Source organism: Podarcis pityusensis (assembly GCF_964106645.2).
Source record: "Podarcis pityusensis genome assembly, chromosome: 10".
Taxonomy (NCBI): Eukaryota; Metazoa; Chordata; class Lepidosauria; order Squamata; family Lacertidae; genus Podarcis; species Podarcis pityusensis.
Window position 1 is genome coordinate 72,707,477 of NC_138035.1, and position 21,999 is coordinate 72,729,475.

The 21,999-nt window shown below is 44.7% G+C and overlaps 1 protein-coding gene across 4 annotated transcripts in view; it reads right to left on the minus strand.

The window, feature by feature from the left end:
• STK38L (serine/threonine kinase 38 like) overlaps positions 1-21,999 on the minus strand; it is a 53,975-nt gene that overhangs the window by 8,392 nt on the left and 23,584 nt on the right. For 2 of the 4 annotated variants that reach the window (XM_081023749.1, XM_081023746.1), the window contains exons 2-11: positions 14,515-14,659; positions 13,409-13,460; positions 9,977-10,099; positions 9,407-9,490; positions 4,434-4,557; positions 3,525-3,679; positions 2,590-2,692; positions 714-775; positions 364-481; positions 37-160 (exon numbers count right to left, since the gene is read on the minus strand). In XM_081023749.1, the coding sequence (XP_080879875.1) occupies positions 37-160; positions 364-481; positions 714-775; positions 2,590-2,692; positions 3,525-3,679; positions 4,434-4,557; positions 9,407-9,490; positions 9,977-10,099; positions 13,409-13,460; positions 14,515-14,648 (1,079 nt within the window). In that variant the 5' untranslated portion in view covers positions 14,649-14,659. Of the gene's footprint in view, positions 1-36; positions 161-363; positions 482-713; positions 776-2,589; positions 2,693-3,524; positions 3,680-4,433; positions 4,558-9,406; positions 9,491-9,976; positions 10,100-13,408; positions 13,461-14,514; positions 14,660-18,219; positions 18,319-21,250; positions 21,327-21,999 lie in introns of those variants that run through there. The other 2 variants (XM_081023747.1, XM_081023748.1) reach the window with 2 other exon arrangements.

Sequence of the window (21,999 nt, forward strand, 5' to 3'; positions counted from 1 at the left end):
AAAGGGTAGTGGAAGAAAACAGAAGCATCAACTCACTTTAGAATTAAGTCCTTGGCTTTTTCTGAAATGGGCACCTCAGGTGGAAATACTAGAGTCTCTTTCCAATTCATAACTTTCCTATATGTTTCTTGAGGTGTTTCAGAGCAGAAAGGGGGATAACCTGAAGAAATGGGGGGGAGGGGAAATCATTAAAAATGTTGTACTGATTTGAATGTCAGATTTAGACTAAATTACAGGAAAGAAGACGCAGGACTGACTATAAACCTGCAAGTCAATCCTTGGCTCTCTCAACAAAACGCTCAGAGAAAGTGTTATTCTCATTGGAAAAGGGACAAAAAGATGAACGGGGTCAATAATTCTTACCTATTAGCATTTCATACATAATCACTCCCAAAGACCACCAGTCACATAATTTGTTGTAACCCGTTTGCATGAAAACTTCTGGAGCAATATAATCCGGGGTCCCAACAGTAGAGTATGCCTAAAAGCAAGATGATTTTAAGAAAAAGTTTTAGTCAATACTCTGGCAGTCTTATTAACTTGAGTTATAATAATGTATAAGCATTCACCTGTCATCTAATAACAGCCTTTTAGTTGCTTGAGGAGATTGGGTGACAAGTAGAGGTTGCTGAAGCATGAATTTTTCAGCAGAAGGCCATCATGCTGAAAAACTTTGCAGAAAGCACTCAAAGCTCACCAAAAACTGTACTTACCAGCTGTCGCCTATTCTTTTTCCATGTTTCTGCTTTTCTCTTCGAGTTCATGTTCTGAAATGCTAATTTGCAAAAATATAAATTATTGCATTCAATTTTACCAGCACAAGAAAAATTCAGATAGGGCACAATCCCAATGTTACCTCTGTACAACGGGAGCTACATTAGCATAGTTTAATACTGAAACTGCACTGGTAAATGTGCAAACAAAAACCATGTTTAGGGAAGAAGGAATTATGTAGTTACTAGTGGGCAGCTCCTGAATGAGGGTATGAAAGCCAATGCCATCATTGCCCCCTCCCCTCTCCAAACTTTCGTAAATGTGTGAAATCAAGTTTTATAGATGCAAGGGATGGAAAGTGAATGCAAGACTGGAAACTGTTTGTGCTAAATTTTTGTACAGGACTTCAGCACAGAAGACACAGGAAGATGGACTTTGTTTATAACTGAAAAACGGGTATCCAGGTTTTGTTTTTGTGCCATGATCTTTGGTCTCGTCCACACATGGAGCAAAATTAGGCTCCTGAATAGGCCATACCACTTCAAACTGCAGGTGGGGGTGCCATTTTTTAATGCTTGCCAATGTGTATGTGTTTTTTTAAACAACAACAACACCTGCAAACAAAAAGTAGGCACATAGTAGTGAGAGTTAGGAGAAGGTTGAGTATGAACATATGCTAGTTTATCTCTGTGTGTTTTAACTTACAGAACTAAAAAAAGGAACTCTGAAAAATGGTAGTCTATTCTATCACATTTTGCTGCCATGTGTAGACCAGGCTGAATTTACATGGCCTTGTTTCAAATATATACATCTAATTTGGAGAGGGGAGAGGCTCTTATCTGTTGGAAAATTCCATTCCACCTTAAAGAGCAGACATGGGATTGTTGCATGTCACATGTCTGTTTACATCCAGCACAGTCTGCTGGGAACTTCCATTTGTGTATAGCTTTTGCTTTTCTCTCTCTCTGAGGAGAAGAAAGGGAGACAACATGTTTTCTTTGTCCTGATTTATGCTTAATAAATCTTTAGCTGTTAGTATGTTTCCACAAGCCTCACGCCTGTTCTGTTTGCGCAGTACAGTGGTACCTCGGGTTAAGAACTTAATTCATTCCAGAGGTCCGTTCTTAACCTGAAACTGTTCTTAACCTGAAGCACCACTTTAGCTAATGGGGCCTCCTGCTGCCGCCGTGCCACCGGAGCACAATTTCTGTTCTCATCCTGAAGCAAAGCTCGTAACCCGAGGTACTATTTCTGGGTTAGCAGAGTCTGTAACCTGAAGCGTATGTAACCCGAGGTACCACTGTATGCTTTGCTAATATAGCATACTCAGGCTTTTGAAGTCTAAGTAGCTGATTTACGTTGCACCAGAGATCGGGGGATCGTCACAGCTGGAAGGGCATGATCCAGCTGGGGGCTAGCCAGCAGGCATCTCGACCCCAAAGGATGCTGACATTATCTACCAAAGTTTTGAATAGTTATCAGGGCAACAAGAAAACCTTTCGGCAACACCTGGTTTACTGTCCCCCCAGTCTTGGAAAGGAGGACGACTACTAAAACAATGCTACTGCCAACTCACACCACTTACTCTCTGCAGCTCTATTTTCCCAAGCCACCATTGTTCATTTTCTCCAGCAGCAGCTAATATCACCTGGCCAGGCAAAAATGGCAGCTGCTGGAGCAAGTGACCAAAGGTTTCTTTAGAACCCCAACCACAGCAAAGAAGTATGAACTTGGCACTGTTCTCATTCAAAAAGGAGTTCTGGCAAAAGGAATAATGCACTTATATAATGCCTAACCTGTACGATGTACCTATCAATGCCTCTGAGGGAGTGCAGAGTAGTTTAATACTTGTAAGATACAACAGGCTGTACTTACAGAAGTCACTTGGTGGATTGTGTGTAAGATTTCTGTAGAATTCGGTTCTGTGAGCTTTCTTTAAACCTGTGCAGAGTCCAAAATCAGAGAGTTTTACATGCCCCTATGGAAAGAAAACATTACGAGAGTTTAGGTGCTGAACTACCGAAAATCCTTTGAAAGCTTGCAAGTCCTTGCAAGTCCATACTTAAAATGCCCAAAACTAGAAGTGAATTTCAACAAAGGAAAAGGCACAAATTTTGAAAAGAAAAAATGATTTTCAGTCAACAGCATTGCATTGTTCCGGTTGAGAGGAGCCTGTTCTCCAACTCCTTTCCTCTGACACCTTTGCATGTACCAGGAGCAGGTATCCTGCAAACTGGAGTCTGAAAGCAGGCCTTCAGGCCTCTATCTGGCCAACTGAACTCTCCCCAGCTGACACCCCTTACTGGTCCTGCTTCGCATAAGAGTGTGTTTTTGCCAGGCTGGAGTGTGTCCTTGAACTCTGGTGTCTCTTGCATGTCTGGATGGAGGATAGAGAGGGTACGCTAGTGTGTGCAGAAACTAGCTTATTGTACAAAGGTAAAATTTACATTTGCTGCTCTGCCTGCTTCTGCCTCTGGCCTCACCCATCCCTGGCATTTGGGCCTTGGAAAGTTGTTGTTTATTAAATTTATATACCGCCTTTCGTAATAGGATCTCAGGGAGGTTTACAGAATAAAATACAAGAATAAAACACAAGTAAATAAGTAAAACAATAACTCCCCTTCCCTTTTGAGGTTGCTTAGAAGGGACACATCCATTGAGCTGAAAAGTATTCCCCATCCATGGCATAAACGTATCGTGAAGGACAAGAAGAATGGCTTTCTACCATTCACTTCAGCCTTTGCATGCTGCAAACACCCAATGTCAGAACGAAGACAGAAAAGTACAGGAGATGTAAAATCATCTTATACCTTTGCATCCAGGAGAAGATTATCTGGCTTAATATCTCTGTGAATAAAACCCAGCTGGTGAATTGCATCAATGGCCAGCACAGTTTCAGATATGTAAAACTGTGTTTCTTCCTCCGATAAAGTATCCTTCTTCATTAATAATGTCATCATATCTCCTGAATCAAGGAGAAATATATATTATAGGATTTTACAAATAGGCTTTGGTAGTCCAAATATTTACAAAGGCACAAGCTCAATCAGTTCCAATAAGTATTTTCGAAACTCAGCAGTTCAGAGCCGAGTGATGAAGGCTCTTTCATGAAATATTGGGGGGACTCCAAACATTTTATGTAGTCACTTGCATATACACTTAAGCCTTCTCTTGATTTTTTAAAACAATTAATAACTGTGTTTGTATTGTTACATTATGTCACAGAATAAAAGCCAGTGTGAACAAAACATTCCTCATCCTTTAAATGTGCTTAAATGATTGGGAATAGCTATACACTTTCCTCATTCCAGGGACTCAGCTATATAGCTGCAAATAAAACGTTTTAAGTGCAATATACAATGTGACACTAGATGGCGATGGTGAGTCTTATGGAAAATTCAATCTAGTAGACCCTCTGGATATGAATGTAATTCATTCCAGGGGTCCGTACATACCCCGAAAAATCCACAAGTAGAGGCGCCACTTCTGTGCATGCGGCAAAACCCGGAAGAATACACTTCCGGGTTTGCTGCATTTGCAACCCAAAAGTTACGTTACCTGAAGGTAACGTAACCCAAAGGTCCACTGTATTTTAAAAAGTGCTGTTAAAAAAAATTTAAAAATTTCAGAGCGGTTTTTATGTGTGTCTAGATTCCACCCAGCTCTCAATCCAGCAAGTGACACTGGTTTCAGGTATGAAGCATGGACCATTTATTTACCTCCAGGTAGAAACTCCATGATCAGGTAGAGATTCCGTTTGTCTTGAAAACTATAAAACATCTTCACCACCCAGGCACCATCTGCTTCAACCAGTATATCTCTTTCTGCCCGTATATGAGCCACCTATAGTTGTGAATATTGCACAACGAAACAGAATGTTCACAATAGCCAATACATAAAGAATTATTCTCCTACATAAACCACCAGTTGACCGATTTTCATATGCAACGCAGAAATGCATTACTGCTAGATAATATAAAAGTGTAAGTACATGGGTGTGCACACACACAACAGAGGTAACAGCTGTCAGACAAGCTCAATCAACTTGCAAGCTTGAGGTCCATTTCGCAGAACCAAGCTTTATGTGTTAAGGCGTAGTGATCATGTATCATACATGCTCATGTGAATTCGCTCTGTCTCACAGTAAACAATGTAAACAATACGATAAACAATAGTTTACAGTAAACAAATACAACAACAACAACAACAACAATTTATTATTTGTACCCCGCCCATCTGGCTGGGTTTCCCCAGCTACTCTGGGCGGCTTCCACAGAAACCAAAAATACACTAAAATCACATATTAAAAACTTCCCTGAACAGGGCTGCCTTAAGATGTCTTCTGAATGTCACGTAGTTGTTTATCGCTTTGACATCTGATGGGAGGGCGTTCCACAGGGCGGGCGCCACTACCGAGAAGGCCCTCTGCCTGGTTCCCTGTAGCTTTGCTTCTCGCCATGAGGGAACCGCCAGAAGGCCCTCGGCGCTGGATCTCAGCGTCCGGGCAGAATGATGGGGGTGGAGATGCTCCTTCAGGTATACTGGGCCGAGACCGTTTAGGGCTTTAAAGGTCAACACCATCACTTTGAATTGTGCTCGGAAACGTACTGGGAGCCAATGTAGGTCTTTCAAGACTGGTGTTATGTGGTCTCGGCGGCCGCCCCCAGTCACCAGTCTAGCTGCCACATTCTGGATTAGTTGTAGTTTCCGGGTCACCTTCAAAGGTAGCCCCACGTAGAGCGCGTTGCAGTAGTCCAAGCGGGAGATAACTAGAGCATGCACCACTCTGGCGAGACAGTCCGCGGGCAGGTAGGGTCTCAGCCAGCGTACCAGGTGGAGTTGGTAGACAGCTGCCCTGGATACAGAATTGACCTGTGCCTCCATGGACAGCTGTGAGTCCAAAATGACTCCCAGGCTGCGCACCTGGTCCTTCAGGGGCACAGTTACCCCATTCAGGACCAGGGTGTCCTCCACACCAGCCCGCCCCCTGTCCCCCCAAAACAGTACTTCTGTCTTGTTAGGATTCAACCTCAATCCATTAGCCGCCATCCATCCTCCAACCGCCTCCAGGCACTCACACAGGACCTTCACCGCCTTCACTGGTTCTGATTTGAAATAGAGGTAGAGCTGGATATCATCTGCATATTGATGGACACCCAGTCCAAACCCCCTGATGATCTCTCCCGGCAGCTTCATATAGATGTTAAAAAGCATGGGGGAGAGGACGGAACCCTGAGGCACCCCACAAGTGAGAGCCCAGGGGTCTGAACACTGATCCCCCACACCACTTTCTGAACACAGCCCAGGAGGAAGGAGCGAAACCACTGTATAACAGTGCCCCCAGCTCCCAGCCCCACTAGACGGTCCAGAAGGATGTTATGGTCGATTGTATCAAAGGCCGCTGAGAGATCCAGCAGAACTAGGAAATAGCTCTCACCTTTGTCCCTAGCTCGCCGGAGATCATCAACCAGCGCGACCAAGGCAGTTTCAATCCCATGATGCGGCCTGAATCCCGATTGGAAGGGATCCAAATGGTCCGCATCCTCCAGGCGTGCCTGGAGTTGTTCAGCAACCACTCGCTCAATCACCTTGCCCAAGAATGGAAGATTTGAGACTGGGTGATAGTTGGCCATACTGGCCGGGTCTAAAGATGTTTTTTTAAGAAGCGGTTTAATGACCGCCTCTTTCAGCGGATCTGGGAATGTTCCCTCACAGAGGGAAGCATTCACCACCCCGCAGAGCCCATCGCCCAGCCCTTCCCGGCTTGCTTTTATTAGCCAGGATGGGCAAGGGTCAAGGAGACGGGTGGTTGGTTTCACGCGTCCAAGCAGCCTGTCCACATCCTCGGGGGTAACGGATTGAAATTGATTCCATGCAACTTGACCAGACAGAGCTCTAGCACTCTCCCGCCCCGGCCCTGCTCCCACGGTGGTGTCTAGCTCCTTCCGAATATGAGTGATTTTATCTGCAAAAAACTTTGCAAAATCGTTGCAGGAGATCTTGGGGCTTTTACAAGGCGCCGGTGGTAAAGGTGGTTCCGTTAAATTGCAGACCACCTGAAAGAGTCTCCTGCTACTATTTTCTGCAGATGCAATAGAGGCGGTGAAGAAAGTCTTCTTTGCCGTCGCTATCGCCACTTGGTAGGCTCGATGTTGAGCTCTAACCTGTGTCCGGTCAGATTCGGAGTGAGTTTTCTTCCACCGACGCTCTAGCCGACTCAGCGATTGTTTCATCGCCTTCAGCTCCAAAGAAAACCACAGGGCTGTCCAGGCTCCATGCAATCGGAGAGGGCGCTTTGGAGCCAGACAGTCGATAGCCCTGGTTAACTCCGCATTCCAGTGGGCCACCAGGGAATCAGCTGAAAGGCCATCAACATGGGATAAAGCATCCCCTACCACTCTCTGGAAACCATTTGGATCCATTAAGTGGCGGGGGCGGACCATCCAAATTGGTCCCACCTCCCTGCAGAGGGGAAGGGTCGCAGAGAAGTCCAGTTGCACCAGGAAGTGATCTGACCATGGCACTTCTATTGTTTCACTTTTACTTAGTGTCAGATCACCCACATCACTAGAGGTGAACACCAGGTCTAAGACACATCCATGACTATGAGTTGGGCCAAACTTTTTCAGGGACAGCCCCATGGAGGCCATGCGTTCCACGAAGTCCCAAGCGGCCCCTTGTAAGGCTGTGTCGGCATGGATGTTAAAATCCCCTAGGACAACCAAACTAGGTGTCTCCAGGAGAACATCTGCCACGACCTGAAGCAGCTCGGACAGGGAATCCTTGGTGCAGCGGGGAGATCGGTACACCCAAAGGAATCCTGTACTGCCCCTATTGCCCAACTTCCAGAACATGCACTCAGAAAACTGGGTCTTCCCAGTAGGATGCCTGATGCAAGCTAATGACTTCCTAAAAATCACTGCAACCCCCCCTCCCCGCCCACATGACCTGGGTTGCTGTGCGTAAGAGAAACCTGGTGGGCAAGCAGCGGCAAGGACAGGCCCATCTGCTTCCTCCAACCAGGTCTCTGTCACACAGGCCAGGTCAAATCCTCCATCCACAATCAGGTCGTGGACGGCAGTGGTTTTATTCATCATTGACCTGGCACCGAGATCGGATGTCCCAGTGCTTCCCCCCCTGCGGCACTTGTCCCAGCCATTGTGTCGGCTGGGGCCCCAATCCCAGGCAGCCCTGATCCCGCCCCTTAAAAACAAAGCACAATCTATACAGAACCAATAAAACAATAAAAACAAAAACAGAACAATTATACTAAAATTAATCACCAACTAAATATCCATCCCACCCACCCACCCCCAACAAAGCAAAAAAGGAAAAAGAGAAATAAAAATTTAAAATGCCACCGACTGCTTGAGGACATTTTAAACACATTAACCACTTGGAACCGGGAAGCAATGGCAGAACAACTTCCCACACTTCCCCAAAAGTTTGTTCCAAGTAAGGGCCTGGGCCACGCCACCTGGGCCAGTTGGAAAAGGCCCTGGAAGGGAGAAGGCCCTGCAGTCCTCACCACAGCCGATGGTCCCAAGGTACAGTGGTACCTTGGTTTGCATACGTCTTGGTTTGCATACGTTTTGGATTACAAACATGTCTACCCTGGAAGCGCGTGTCCCGGTTTTCAACCTTTTTTTGGATTACAACCCATTTTGTTTGGATTACGAACACATTTTTTTGGGAGGCCCCATTGGCGAAAGCGCGCCTTGGGTTACAACCTGTTTGGGTTTACAAACGGACCTCCGGAACGGATTATGGTTGTAAACCCAGGTACCACTGTATTTAATTCTATCTTAAAATGCAACGCCCGATCAAGTGTTCAAGGGACTGGCCTCTTTTGTGTTTTGTTATATGGCCAGTAGGATTTTAGTCATGCTGGTCACGTGACCCCGAAAGCTGTCTATGGTCAAATGCCGGATCCCTCGGCCTGAAAGCGAGTTGAGCACCGCACCCCATAGTCGCCTTTGACTGGACTTAACCGTCCAGGGGTCCTTTACCTTACCTAAATGGCCAATGCCAGCCTTTACTTCCAGGGGTGCCAGCCAAGATGCACCAACACACCTGGGTAACAAGCTACACTTTTCAGATTTTTTGAGAGATAAGTTGTACAAGTATGGATCCGCAATGCTGAATCTGTGACAAGACAGCTTCACACAGCTGTTGCATAGTGCCACAATTCCTTCCAGTCCAGGATTTAGTGCAAATACATGTAATATTTGCACACAAACTGACTAAGGAATCACATCACACTATTCCCAAGAAGTTTATAAATATAGATTTGTTTTAGATTTGCAGCACACACTTTTCCAAAGACTCCAAAGAGAGTAGTACGGCATGGATATATAGCCACAATTCCCAGGGTTTTGTTTTAAAGGCAGCCTTATCTGTCTTCCACCTTCCCACACCACAAAGAAGATCTCAAAAATCTCAGTCTCAGCCAACTCATCCTTCTATCTTGCCCAACTTCTCTATAAACAGGTAAACTAATCTTTCAGTAACTTATCTGTTCCACTAATAGTGACAAGCAATGCATCCTACCTGCAACAAATGTGCTGCAGGAACAGGTATGGTCCTTTTTCAGCTGGCCTTTTTCAGCAAGACTACAAATATATATTGCACACAACAATGCATATCATCACTATTGGTTTTGAAGTGCTTGCAATATACTAAAAAGACATACCTGCTCTTTCTCTAGCATGTCAGCTTTTCTTAGTATCTTCATTGCATAAATATGACCCGTATCTTTCTTTTGAACGAGGCGGACCTGTGGATTATTTTTTTTAAGCCATTATTAAAGCATACTGTTAAGCTAACAAATTTGCAATACTGGGGTAAATGCAGCAAACTGGTTGAATAGCAATTCCAAAACTGGAAGAAGGGTGAGCGTAACAGGCAATCTATATGAACACCTAATCTCTGCTACAAAGAGCAACAAATGCTACTAAAATCCATGAAGATTAGAAGGAAGGTCTCTAAGGAGAACTGAGAAAATTGGGAGTGAGGGGAGAGAAACCTAAGTTTACTGATTGTTTATTGAATGTTTATCAGAGTTATTTTTAAAAAAAAGTCTCAAAGAGCCGGCCAGGAAAGGGAGAGCAGTACAAAAAATGAAGAATTCTGAGCTCATTATAAGGTCCGTCCGTCCGTCCCCCCCCCGCATACCATAAACAGGATTATTGTTCAGTAAGTTATCCTGACAGGAAGGTATCCTGAAATAAAGAGTTCCTAAGAAAATACACAAATTACGAACCTCTCCAAAAGCACCTCTTCCGATAACTTTCAAAGATTCAAAGTCATCGAGGCCTAGCCTTGTTCTCTTCAGCCGCAGAAATTCGGTTTCTTTGCGGGCATGCTGAGATCTTCGTAGCTTTTTCTGAAATATATATTAAGCATGAGAAAATCCACAACTCATACAAAAATGGTATAAACAGGTAATCAGTTTATAATGCTACTATCACCAAGTATGGGATATAATTCCCTCTAGCCTCCCATAGGGAGGAAGGACTCAGTGAGTCCCATTGGTGTGGTTAAAGCAGGGGTCCGCAACCTTTAAGACAAAAAGAGCCACTTGGACCCGTTTCCGAAGGAAAAAAACTGGCAGCCGCAAAACTCATCATTATAAAAATAATTTTTTTGTCACTTTTTTTATTATTTCTTTGTTTGACCCCTCAGAATTACTCCTCCTCATAGAAATAAATGTTAAATTAACAAGTTACCTTTTTGTGTGTGTGTGTTCTTCACTCCCCTTCAAAACAGTGACCAGCGTACATGGCCCCTTTCAATGCAGTGACCAGCGTACATGCCCCTTACAATGTAGCGGGTGGGAAGGTGACGTCGGGACGGTGCATGACTAACGCACGCACCGCCCCCATGCGACGTCACAGCCAGTACAGCGCCCGCCACAGTGGGGAGTGTCGGGGCGCACAATGCGCCTCCTCCCCTCGCTAGTATCCGCCCCGGAGCCGCGGCAAAGGTGTAAAAGAGCCACATGCGGCTCCGGAGCCGCGGGTTGCAGACCCCTGGGTTAAAGTGTCATAAAATAAGAACACAAGAATAGCCCTGCTGGGTCAGGATAGGGGCCCATCTAGTCCATTGTCCTGTTTCCACAGTGGCCAACCAGGCGCCCATGGGAAGCCTGCAAAGAAGCCATGCAAGCAACAGCATTCTCCCTGCCTCTGACCTTGGAAGCAGACTACAGTCACCATGGCTAGCAGCCACTCATAGCCTTTTCCTCCATGAATTTATAGCCATCCGGGTTGGTGGTCATCACAAATTCCATAGTTTTAACCATGTGTTTCTTTCGTCTGTCCTGAATCTTACAACATTCGGTTTCACTGGATACTCATGAGTTCTAGCAATACAGTGGAGCCTCTACTTATGGACGTAATCAGTTCGGGAGGTCCGCCTGTAAGTCGATCCGGGTTGCTGGTAGCAGGTGGCGGCTGCCACTTTTGCGTGTGCACAAACAGCAGAAGCCACTTCTGTGCATGCACAAACCACGGCAAACCCGGTATTTACTTCCGGGTTTGCCACAGTTGCACCTTGGATCAGGCCCAGGTAGAAGCGGTCGTAAGTAGAGGTTCTACTGTACAGTGGAAGAAAGGGAGAAAAACTTTTCTCTATCTACTTTCTCCAGGCCATGCACAGTTTTATGCACTTTTAACTCACCTTTTCACTAAACAGAAAACAACAACCCGTGTCTGCTGCAGGGAAGTAGCGTGGGGGAGGGGGAGCTTCCGGGGCGATTGCCCTGGGCACACGGGGGAGGGCTGCTCCTCACACTGCCACCCCCGAGCCAGCCCTGCACTGGTGGTGCTTCGGCGGCAAGGGCTGGCCTGGCGCAGTGGGCTCCGTTCGCCCTCTGCACTCCCCCCCCCGGCGAGGGTGCATGCTGTCTCCTTTCCTCGCAGGGGAGTTCCTCCATCTCCCTGATAATTTTGGATGCCCTTTCCTGAACCTTTTTCAAACTCTACAATACCCTTCGTGGGGCGAAGTGACCAGAACTATTCACAATATTCCAGGCGTGATCACATGATCAATTTGTATGATGCCATTCTGGTATTGGCAGTTTTGTTTCTGATTCCTTTCCTTAGGACTCCTAGCATTTGCCGTTTCAACAGCTGCTGCACTCTGGCCAGCATCTTCATAGAGCATCCTCTACAAGCCCAAGGTCTTGTTCTTCATCAGTCACTGCCATGGGCATATATGTGAAATTAATATTTTTTTGCACATTTAATATTCAAACATAAACAAAATGCAATATTTTAAAACAAACTATGATTTAATGTGATTATGCAGCAGGCTAGTGCATAATCTCACACCACCTCTGTGCTGTTTCGGTCACAATGGCTTGTTGTGCAAACCCAGACTTATGGCTCGTTTTCCTCCAATGACCTACTCCAAAAGACATGTCACTCCTGGTCAAAATAGTTAAATAGGCAGTGGTATCTTAGCTAGGACTTGGACCTTGGAGAGCCTGCTGCTACTGAGAGTATTGAGGTAGATAGACCAATGGTCTGCTTTTGTGTAACGCAACTCTACAGGTCCACTCACGGCCATTACTTTGAGCCCCATCTTCAACAGAAAATTGGTTAATAACTGATATGCATAATATTCAGCATGCTGCCGAATATTAGAAAAGGTGCCAAACAATAGTTTTCATGAGCAAACAGACAAACATCAGTTGGTAGAGAATGGTACTCTTAATCTCAGGGCCATGGATTCAAGCCCCACATTGGGCAAAAGATTCCTTCACTGCAGAGGGTTGGACTAGATGACCCTTGTGTTCCCTTACAATGCTACCTTTCTCTGATTCTACTATGATAGGGTGCCTCTTAAAAACTCAATGTTTTTTATCTTGTATCATTTACAGCCACAAGATGGCACTGTATACCCATTTCTGTCAACATGAGGTTCCCCAACTTTCCCAGTCATCTCTTGTAGCATGCTATCGGGGCACTGGCTCCTGCCCCCCCAAAAAAAAGTTTTAAAGGAGGATGCTAAGCCCCCTCAATATCTAGTGGTGACGTCACATAGTCACACAACATCGCATGTGGGATGTCACATCATTGTGTGACACTGGCCCTCTCAATTGGCGGCGCAAGCCTGCGCCAATGTGTGTTATGAAAAAATTGCAAGGTCAATATAATGGCAACAACTATTGCAGAATCATCCCCACTCTCGTGGTGCTATAAGGAATGGATTACTAGAGCATGATGATTCATTAATAGTTCTACTTATAAAAGTGAACCACAGTGACTTGCAGCACAGTATAAACACGAAAATCAATTACAACAAACCAACCAATAAAAACTGTTTGAAAATCTTTGCCAATAAAAGGCAGTCTTGCTGAATCTGCCATGCTGAAAGAGACCACAAGTGTTTGAAACCATTAAAATATCAATACTGGTTCAATTATATGGGATTATCTTCCTCCTTAAGGAAAAGGCAGCTCCTTCTACAGAATAACTCTATCCTGTTCCAAATCTAGCAATCCTACTTTCCCACAGTGACAAAGAAGGTGCAGTTATTCCCTCCTACCTGTGTTCTCTTCGTCTTACTCTTGCTTTCTAGGCAACGTGATTCCAAGACAGACAGCTCAAGTGAAGACCCGTGAATCATTAAGCACCAATTCTGAACAGTAAACTGTAAAAGCTTCCAGCTTAAATTACATTCACATTACCTCTTCATCTGCTAAACCTTCCTCCTCCATGGCCACTTCTAGTTTCTTCTGCCTAAGTTGGTAGAAAAAAAGGGTGCGTGTATATATTATAAAATGAACAGCCTGTATTTTACTCTACTAGAGTGACTTCACTCCTCAAATCATATCAGCAGGAAGAACTGGAACACAGAAATGTCGAGTACAGAATACAAGTTTATTTTAAACTGCCACTGTTCACCCAATGCCCTTCCTCATCTTTCCCCAACTTGGCACCCAGCAGATGTTGGACTACAACTACCACCCTCTCTGACCATTCACCAAGCTGGCTGCAACTGATGGGAGCTTGGGTCCAACACCATCTGGAGGACAACAGGTTGGGGAAGTCTGGGTGACATACATAGATCCAGAGGACCACTCAAACATTCCTTCGCCTGCTTGGGTCCCTTTTCCCTGGAAGGTGAGGAGAGGAGCAAAATCCCTGAAGTGAACTGTCCAGCCTCCTGGTTGCTAATCCCGACACAAGAGAATAGAAGGACACAAGACCACATAAGAACAATCTTCTCTCATCTTACATGTCTCCACCTTCTCCTCTTTCTTGCAAAGTATCGCAAAACATGTTTCTTCACTGACTTGGTGTAGGAAAACAATATCCAACTAAAAATAAAAAGGTACATTTTGCTGAACAACTAGATAAAAAGCAGAGCTTCTTTTGAGACCTCTGCTTTTCCAAGGGGTTAATTAACAAGGACATTGATACACAAATATCAACATTGTAAACCAGGCTTCCTGAACCTCGGCCTTCCAGATGCTTTGAGACTACAATTCCCATCATCCCTGACCTAGCTAGGGATCATGGGAGTTGTAGGCCAAAAATATCTGGAGGGCCGAGGTTGAGGAAGCCTGTAATGTAAACAGAGGCTTTTCTGCAGAACAGCAGCTGAAATGGCACAAGGGAAAGCTGCCAAAACCTTTTTAGCTATTCATACCAAGAAAATAGGTGGTCAGTTAAAAGTTATTTGCTAGCCAGAGTTGTGTACATGTTTTGAGGGGGAATAACAGGACCCCCCCCCCCAAACATCTACCACACATAGAAAACTCAAGTGTAGAAGAAATCTAACACCCAGTACCTGGTTTCTCTTTCTTCATGCTGTAAAATTAGGTTACTATAAAAGTTCTCCAGCGTGAGCTTGGCCACTGTCACTCTCTCCCGGGTGTGGTTGCTCATGGGAAAGGAAGTTGGAGTCCCTGCAGTCATTGCCATAGTAACATGTACTGAAACAGAGTGCATAAAATAATCATTACTCTGCAGAAGAAAATTCATTTCCCCTCACCAAAAAATAGAAACTCATGATGAGGAACACAGAGTCCCTTACAGTATTAACTCTGCATGGGCTGCTTTAGTACTGTGGGATGTTCCACTAAGTCACTCAGGAATCTCCTTTTGGTACAGCAGATTGATACAGTGGTACCTCGGGTTACAGACGCTTCAGGTTACAGACTCCGCTAACCCAGAAATAGTACCCCGGGTTAAGAACTTTGCTTCAGGGTGAGAACAGAAATCACGCAGCAGCAGTGCGAGGCCTCATTAGCTAAAGTGGTGCTTCAGGTTAAGAACAGTTTCAGGTTAAGAACAGACCTCCGGAATTAAGTACTTAACCCGAGGTACCACTGTACTGCTATTTCCAGCCTGTGTCCCACACAGTATGAACCTGTAAACACAAACACACCCACACCCACACCCACACACCCAATACCAAAGACCCAGAATCCAATGAACCAGGAAGAGGAAAGCGGATCTGAATGTATATAATGAAGTTACATTGAAATCACTGCCCCGTCAACCACCACTGAAGATGTCAAAGAAAACGAAGAACTCACAAGCTTCAATGAAACTGGCTAGAAAGGAACCTGTCTGAGCTCTCCACCCCTTGCTGCTGGCCCCCACAAAGCTAGTACTGTAAAAAGGCTTATATTTTTGAAACTAGTGGTTTTTCAGGTTTATTGTCAAGGAGACAACAATTAAACATCATTAAAAAATTTACACCAGCATATATATATGAAATCCACCATGGTGCTACGATAGGAAGATTTCACAATGAAAGCTCCACCCTCAAAGAGGCCTTATTTCAGGTGGAACATTTTCTCTCAGACGACAGTCTGCTAAAGAACATAACTGTGTCATCTTAATTCACAGGGCAAGAGAAATATAAGAGAGACATCAAGAAATATAAGAGAGACATTAAGGGTTTCAAAAAAAGTTAAAGACAACTTCTGGTTCAAGGAAACAGTCACTGTAATCAACATCCCTTTCTAAGATGTGTTGCTGGGGTAGGGCTATTTCTCCCTCAAAGGAGTGGGGATAATAACTGGGAGTCAATAGTATATCACCCAAGGGCCTATGTGTGATTGGGGGGATCCTGCACCCATTGCCTCCACTACATGCAAATGTTCAGGAGACTGGTGAGTGTCCCAGTCAGATGGAAGTAAAATATCTCTATTACAAGGCAGGAACATTTTAAACAAATATTTTTACTAGATAAACCACGAAAAAAAGACAAGCCTCTTTCAGCAGCTGCAACGAAGTCCACAATCTTGTGCATATGCACATAATCCTTCCTCTTACTTTACCATGATATTGTGACAGACACTGCAATCTGGCACCCAAACCAATTTTACTAGGAGGTAGCAAGATACTGAGAATCTGAAACAAAGCCTACTACATTTTAGAAGAATGTAGTATCTGCAGAATTTCTTACAGGATCTATAAACTCAAACTCTAATGAATGTGAACTTGCTAACATTTCAATTCATTCTTGTAAAACAATGAGTCAATCCTGCACTGCCCAAACAGATACATTAAAGAGTGTAATATACACTATTAAGATGCTATGGGCTGGATTCAAGGTAAGTTAGCTGAACTTAACTCAAACCGAAATCAATGGGACTTGAAATCAATAGTAGCTTGTCCCATTGATTTCAGTTTGAACCAAGTTCAACCAATCTGGTCTGCATCCAATCCAATTTAAGTCACCCATGAGTCTGGCAGTTGTGAGAATCACGACATATGTACACAAAACAACAAGAGTTTCAGTAGTTCAATCCTCTTCAGTTTCGCCACCATCAGAAACGTGCTGCCAGTGTTCACTTAGTTCCAGAATGTTACCCTCTCACACAGTCATTACCATCGCATATGTTTGGACATCACAGGTTGCCCTTTCAAAAGCGATGTGATAATTATTTCTAGTCAAAATTATAGTTCACGCTTTCTGTCTGCTGCCTAAACATCTAGAATAAGGTAAAGGTAAAGGGTCCAGTCGTGGCCGACTCTGGGGTTGTGGCACTCATCTCGCTTTACTGGCCGAGGGAGCCGGCGTACAGCTTCTGTGTCATGTGGCCAGCATGACTAAGCCGCTTCTGGCGAACCAGAGCAGCGCATGGAAAAGCCGTTTACCTTCCCGCTGGAGCGGTACCTATTTATCTACTTGCACTTTGACGTGCTTTTGAACTGCTAGGTTGGCAGGAGCTGGGACCGAGCAATGGGAACTCACCCCGTCACGGGGATTCGAACCTCCGACCTTCTGATCGGCAAGTCCTAGGCTCTGTGGTTTAACCCACACGCCACCCGCATCCCTTAACATCTAGAGTAGTGTTTCTCAAACTTGGGTCACCAGCTGTTGTTGGACTACAACTGCCATCATCCCTAGCTAGCAGGACCAGTGGTCAGGGCTGATGGAGACTGTAATCCAACAACAGCTTGAGACCCAAGTTTGAGAAACACTGGAGTAATTTTTCTGTAGCATAAAGTGATTGGATTGGAGGTGGGGTAAAAAAAAAATACTCTGCACAGTCTGTTTCCCTGTGATTGCTGTACTTACTAATACAGTGGTACCTCGGGTTACATACACTTCAGGTTACAGACTCCGCTAACCCAGTAATAGTACCTTGGGTTAAGAACTTTGCTTCAGGATGAGAACAGAAATTGCGCGGTGGCGGCGCGGCAGCCCCATTAGCTAAAGTGGTACCTCAGGTTAAGAACAGTTTCAGGTTAAGAACGGACCTCCAGAACGAATTAAGTTCTTAACCAGAGGTACCACTGTACAGACACCACCAGACAGAGTACACCTAATATGTTGGAAAGAGCAGATAACATTTCTGGTACTAAACAGCCAAGCTATAAATAGAGTGGGTGATTCTATCTCTAAAGAAAGAAAATTACAGAAGAGTTCCTATCTGAAACAGTGTACACTAGTGCCTTATATTATACAAAGGGTATAATGAGGTCACCCACTACCAGCTCACCATGTTGCACTGCTCCCCTTCTCCACCCTGCTAGACACAAAGCACTGCCGCCTTTCCTCTCCTGTCCCCCTGGTGATGTTCTAGGACTGGCAGATGCCACAATGGCAGGGTAATGTAATGGATAGCCTGCTGGGACGCTGATCCAAGATCCAGATTCAATTATCTGGTAAGCTCACTGAGTGTTCTTAGGCAAGCCATTATGTCAAAATAACTTAACACTGTTGTTTGTAAGTGTAAAATCCAGGTCAAGGGGAGGAAATCCATGTATGACATCTCAGACTTTGGAAGAAGGGTGAAATAATATTATTCCGTTCATTTGTATACCACCCTTCATATGAAAATCACGGAGCCGATTACAATACTAAAACAATAAAACAAATAAAATTACAGATACATATAGCAATAAGGTGTGTTGCATTTTTCAACGGTCGAATTCCAAAAATGAGGGGTGCTAAAAAGTTACAATGAGCCCAGAAGCATTTTGGCACCCAGGACAGAACACAGAGAATTGGTGTGATGTGGCTTCAACTCACTGTGTCACCTGGAATTCTCTCTGCAGCATTTTGCACCAGCGACATCTTCCGAACACTATCAAGGGTAGCCTCGTGTAGAGCACATTATGGTAGTCCAACCTTGAGGTTACAAGAGCATGGATCACAATTGGCAAGCTCTCCCAGTCTAGGAGGGGGAAATGTGCCTCCAGTACAGTCATACTTCGGGATAAATGTGCTCCAAGTTAAGTATTTTCGGGTTGCACTCCATGGTGACCCGGAAGTAACAGAGCGTGTTACTTGCAGGTTTCGCCGCGTGCACATGCGCAGATGGTCAAAATGACATCATGCGCATGCGCGAAAGCGGCAAAACACGACCCACACATGCAGGTTGCGTTCGTTTCAGGATGCGAACGGGGCTCCAGTACAGATTCCGTTCGCATCCCGAGGTACCACTGTATCAGTGTTGGATCATGGAGCACCTCCAAGCTATGCAACTGCTCTTTCAAGGGACATGCAACTTCATCTAGAACAAACCATTCCATAGACACAGGAACTGCTCACTAAAGTGATGCCAAATGTAATGAATAAATCACCTGCCATGTCTTTGCCCAGTAGCTAACATCTGCGGCTGGAACAAAGAGAACAACGGCTGTGATGCTGCCCTTGCATTCCAGGAGACCAGCCCAAGCCCTGCTACAGCAAATGCAGAGAGCACATAGACTATAGGCATAAGATAGAGACTTAGGTTCTCTTTCTGGCATCTCTATGGGCAGCTCTAGTCAAGGCCAAATGTTGAGATACTTGAAAGTGTCAACAGTCCACTAATCTGATCCAATATAAGTGAGGTTATTGCACTCCCCGTTTCCCTAAAAAACCCTGGAATTCTGCACCCAGGTAACACAAATTCTGCACCAAAAGGTTGGATTCTGCAACTTGTATAAATTAAGCAAATCGTTTCCTTTCTTTTACTTAATTTATGTTGCAAACATACTATTAATTCTGGTTTTGCTGGTGGTGGAGGGCACCAAAGCCACCTATGGAAGAATTCTTCTATTCATTTTCAAATACAGTTAACTTTGCAACCCTAAAGGCAGAAGCTTGCCTTCTCAAAACGGAACAGAGTTTTTTTGGGAGATTGAACTTCACATTTAGGCAGTGGTAGATGCCACCCTTTGGGGGGGGCATCCCCACAGCAAAAAATAAAATAAAATAAATAATAAAATGTTGCGGATGAATCAGGGGGTCTACAGGGTAGCACGACACCAAAGACATGTCTTTTGCTACCGCTCTACCCTGCCAAACACCTGATTCACCCAGCAGCAAAAAAAACCACAAAAAACCAAATTCCTGCTGGGTGAATCCGGGGTCTGGAGGGTAGCACAGCAGCAAAAGAGACAGGTCTTTTGCTGCCTCTGTGCCTGGCAGACCAGGTGACTGCAGCCAGGCAGTTGGAGCTGCTAGGCCCCAAGGTGGGAGCCTGCACATCGTCATCCAGTTGCAAAAGGCCGGTTGCCAGTCGCAAAATGTGACTGACACCCAGCTAATTTTAAACACTGCACACTAATAACAAAAAATATTTTCTGTTCTGGAAAATATAGACTCTTTTGCCAAAGTTTTTCATTCAGCCCTGAATTCCAACAGAAGCCCGTCCTTCATGGAGATTATTACTGAAGCTGGGAAAGTATACAGAATGATGTGGGAATAGCCACAAAGCATAATGTAACAGCAGTATTTATGTACTCTAAACAGCCCACTATCAAACAGCTAAACCTATCATGCGTAGGTAGGGAGCAGCAGGGTTGGATTTCGAAAAAGAAAAGGCAATGGTAGGAACTCAAGGCAAGCTGTAAGTACCAAAAGCTTGGTGTGAAGAACAGAGACCTGAAGAGGAGCAAATTCTGTGCTTTCTAAAGAGAGGCCAGCATTGCAAAGTATACTACAGATAATTATGTTCAATTCAGCATTATATTCTGCTATAAAAGGTGGAGGGATTTACTCAGAACAAGATTACAGCTTTATGTCCCTTTCATTTTGACAGAAATCTCAGTCCCTAATCTTAAAAGTTTTCTATTGTAAATCAGTAGGACAAAAGTTCAGTTAAAAGTATTTAGAAGGGACAAACCATCTCAGAGTACCGTAGTTAATGTTTTAACGCTGGAGAGAACCTCATGGGATTTACTTCAGAGCAGGCATATATAAGATTCTACAGCAAATTGTGAGAATCTAGAATGTGTTTTTACAATTTTCAGTTTGAAAAACCTGCAGTCACCAGTATAATTAGATAAAATCCTAAAATTAGAACCAGAAATGCACCAAAATAAAGATAACTCTCCTGAACACAAGCATTCCTATTTTTAAAAAAGAATGGCACGCCAATGTTTTGGAAATTTAAAGTAATTCTGTTTTGCTCTGAGGACTGGCCAAAATGATGGCTCCAAAACTAAAAGGAGACACAGTCACCTAACTCAATTGGGCCCAAATAACAGAAGTCAAGAACAGGTCTCTGGAAACATAAGAAAATATGCCACCACTATTCATAGTACAAGAATGAACTAGTAGATTGTCTTGTCAGCTGATTCAGTGGTTTTAAACCAGGGTGCCATGGCACCATGAGGTGCCTTGAATGATGGCCGGGGTGCTGTGGGAAACACTGGCCTCTGTCCCTCCTTCCTCCCCTCCCTCCTCTGATGCCCTCTTGTGTCTCTGCCTCCCACAGGCTTATGCAGCTGTTTGTTGCAACAGCCCTGACTACAAGCTACCCAGGCAAATTGTGTCTCTGGGGCTGGCCAGGCGGTGCTGGTTGCCAGGAGCTGAGGTGGCCTCAAAGTAAGCAAGCAAGTGGGCAAGGGAGCCCAGCCTGCTAGTCTGCCAGCCTTTGCTGTTGGGAATGGACAGACAAGTCTAAGGCCCCTGTGGGACGCGGGTAGCGCTGTGGTCTAAACCACTGAGCCTCTTGGACTTGCAGATCAGAAGGTAGGCAGTTTGAATCCCCACGGGGAGGATGCTCTGTCCCAGCTCCTGCCAACCTAGTAGTTCGAAAGCACACCAGTGCAAGTAGATAAATAGGTACCACTGCGGTGGGGAGGTAAAAGGTGTTTTCATGTGCTCTGGTTTCCGTCATGCTGGCCACATGACCCGGAAAGCTGTCTGTGGACAAACGGCTCCCTTGGCCTGAAAGCAAGATGAAAGGGGTATGTAAGTATGTTTACATACCAGTTTAAGGCTTTTCCTTCAAAAAATTACAGTGTAGTCAGGGACCAGACAATTTCCAGCACTTTCCTGAGATTTCAGGAGAGAACAACAACTATTCAAACTGTTGAAATCTGTAATGTAAATCCACTCAGGAAGTAGCGTGCTCTGGGGTCAATACCAGCTTGCTATATTTAGGAGCAATGGCTGGATACCATTCTTAACAAATTCTTAACACATTGGCAGTAGGGAGAAAGAGACTCAAACATTTCAGGATAGCATCCTACTTCCAGAAGTAACAGCATGGCTGCACGTTACACTGACTATGCAATAGCTCTCCTTGTTCAGAATCCTGAATACCTCTCCTCACAATATGCAAAGGAAGCTGGAGAAGTTGCCACTCTCCCCAATATGTTGCTTTTTAAGGGAAGTGCATGGAAAAATTATGAGCAGAGAAAGGCAGTCAGCAGCTCCGCCTTCAACATGTATGATTCCCTTTCCTTCTAGTTTCCTCTGCCTGTTAGCAAGGCAGCCTTGAAATTATACAGCCAGAGTTCTCATTTGGAGAGTGAAATGTGGAGGCAGCTTCTAATGAGTGAGATAAGGCCAATGTCTGGACAGCTGGGAGAA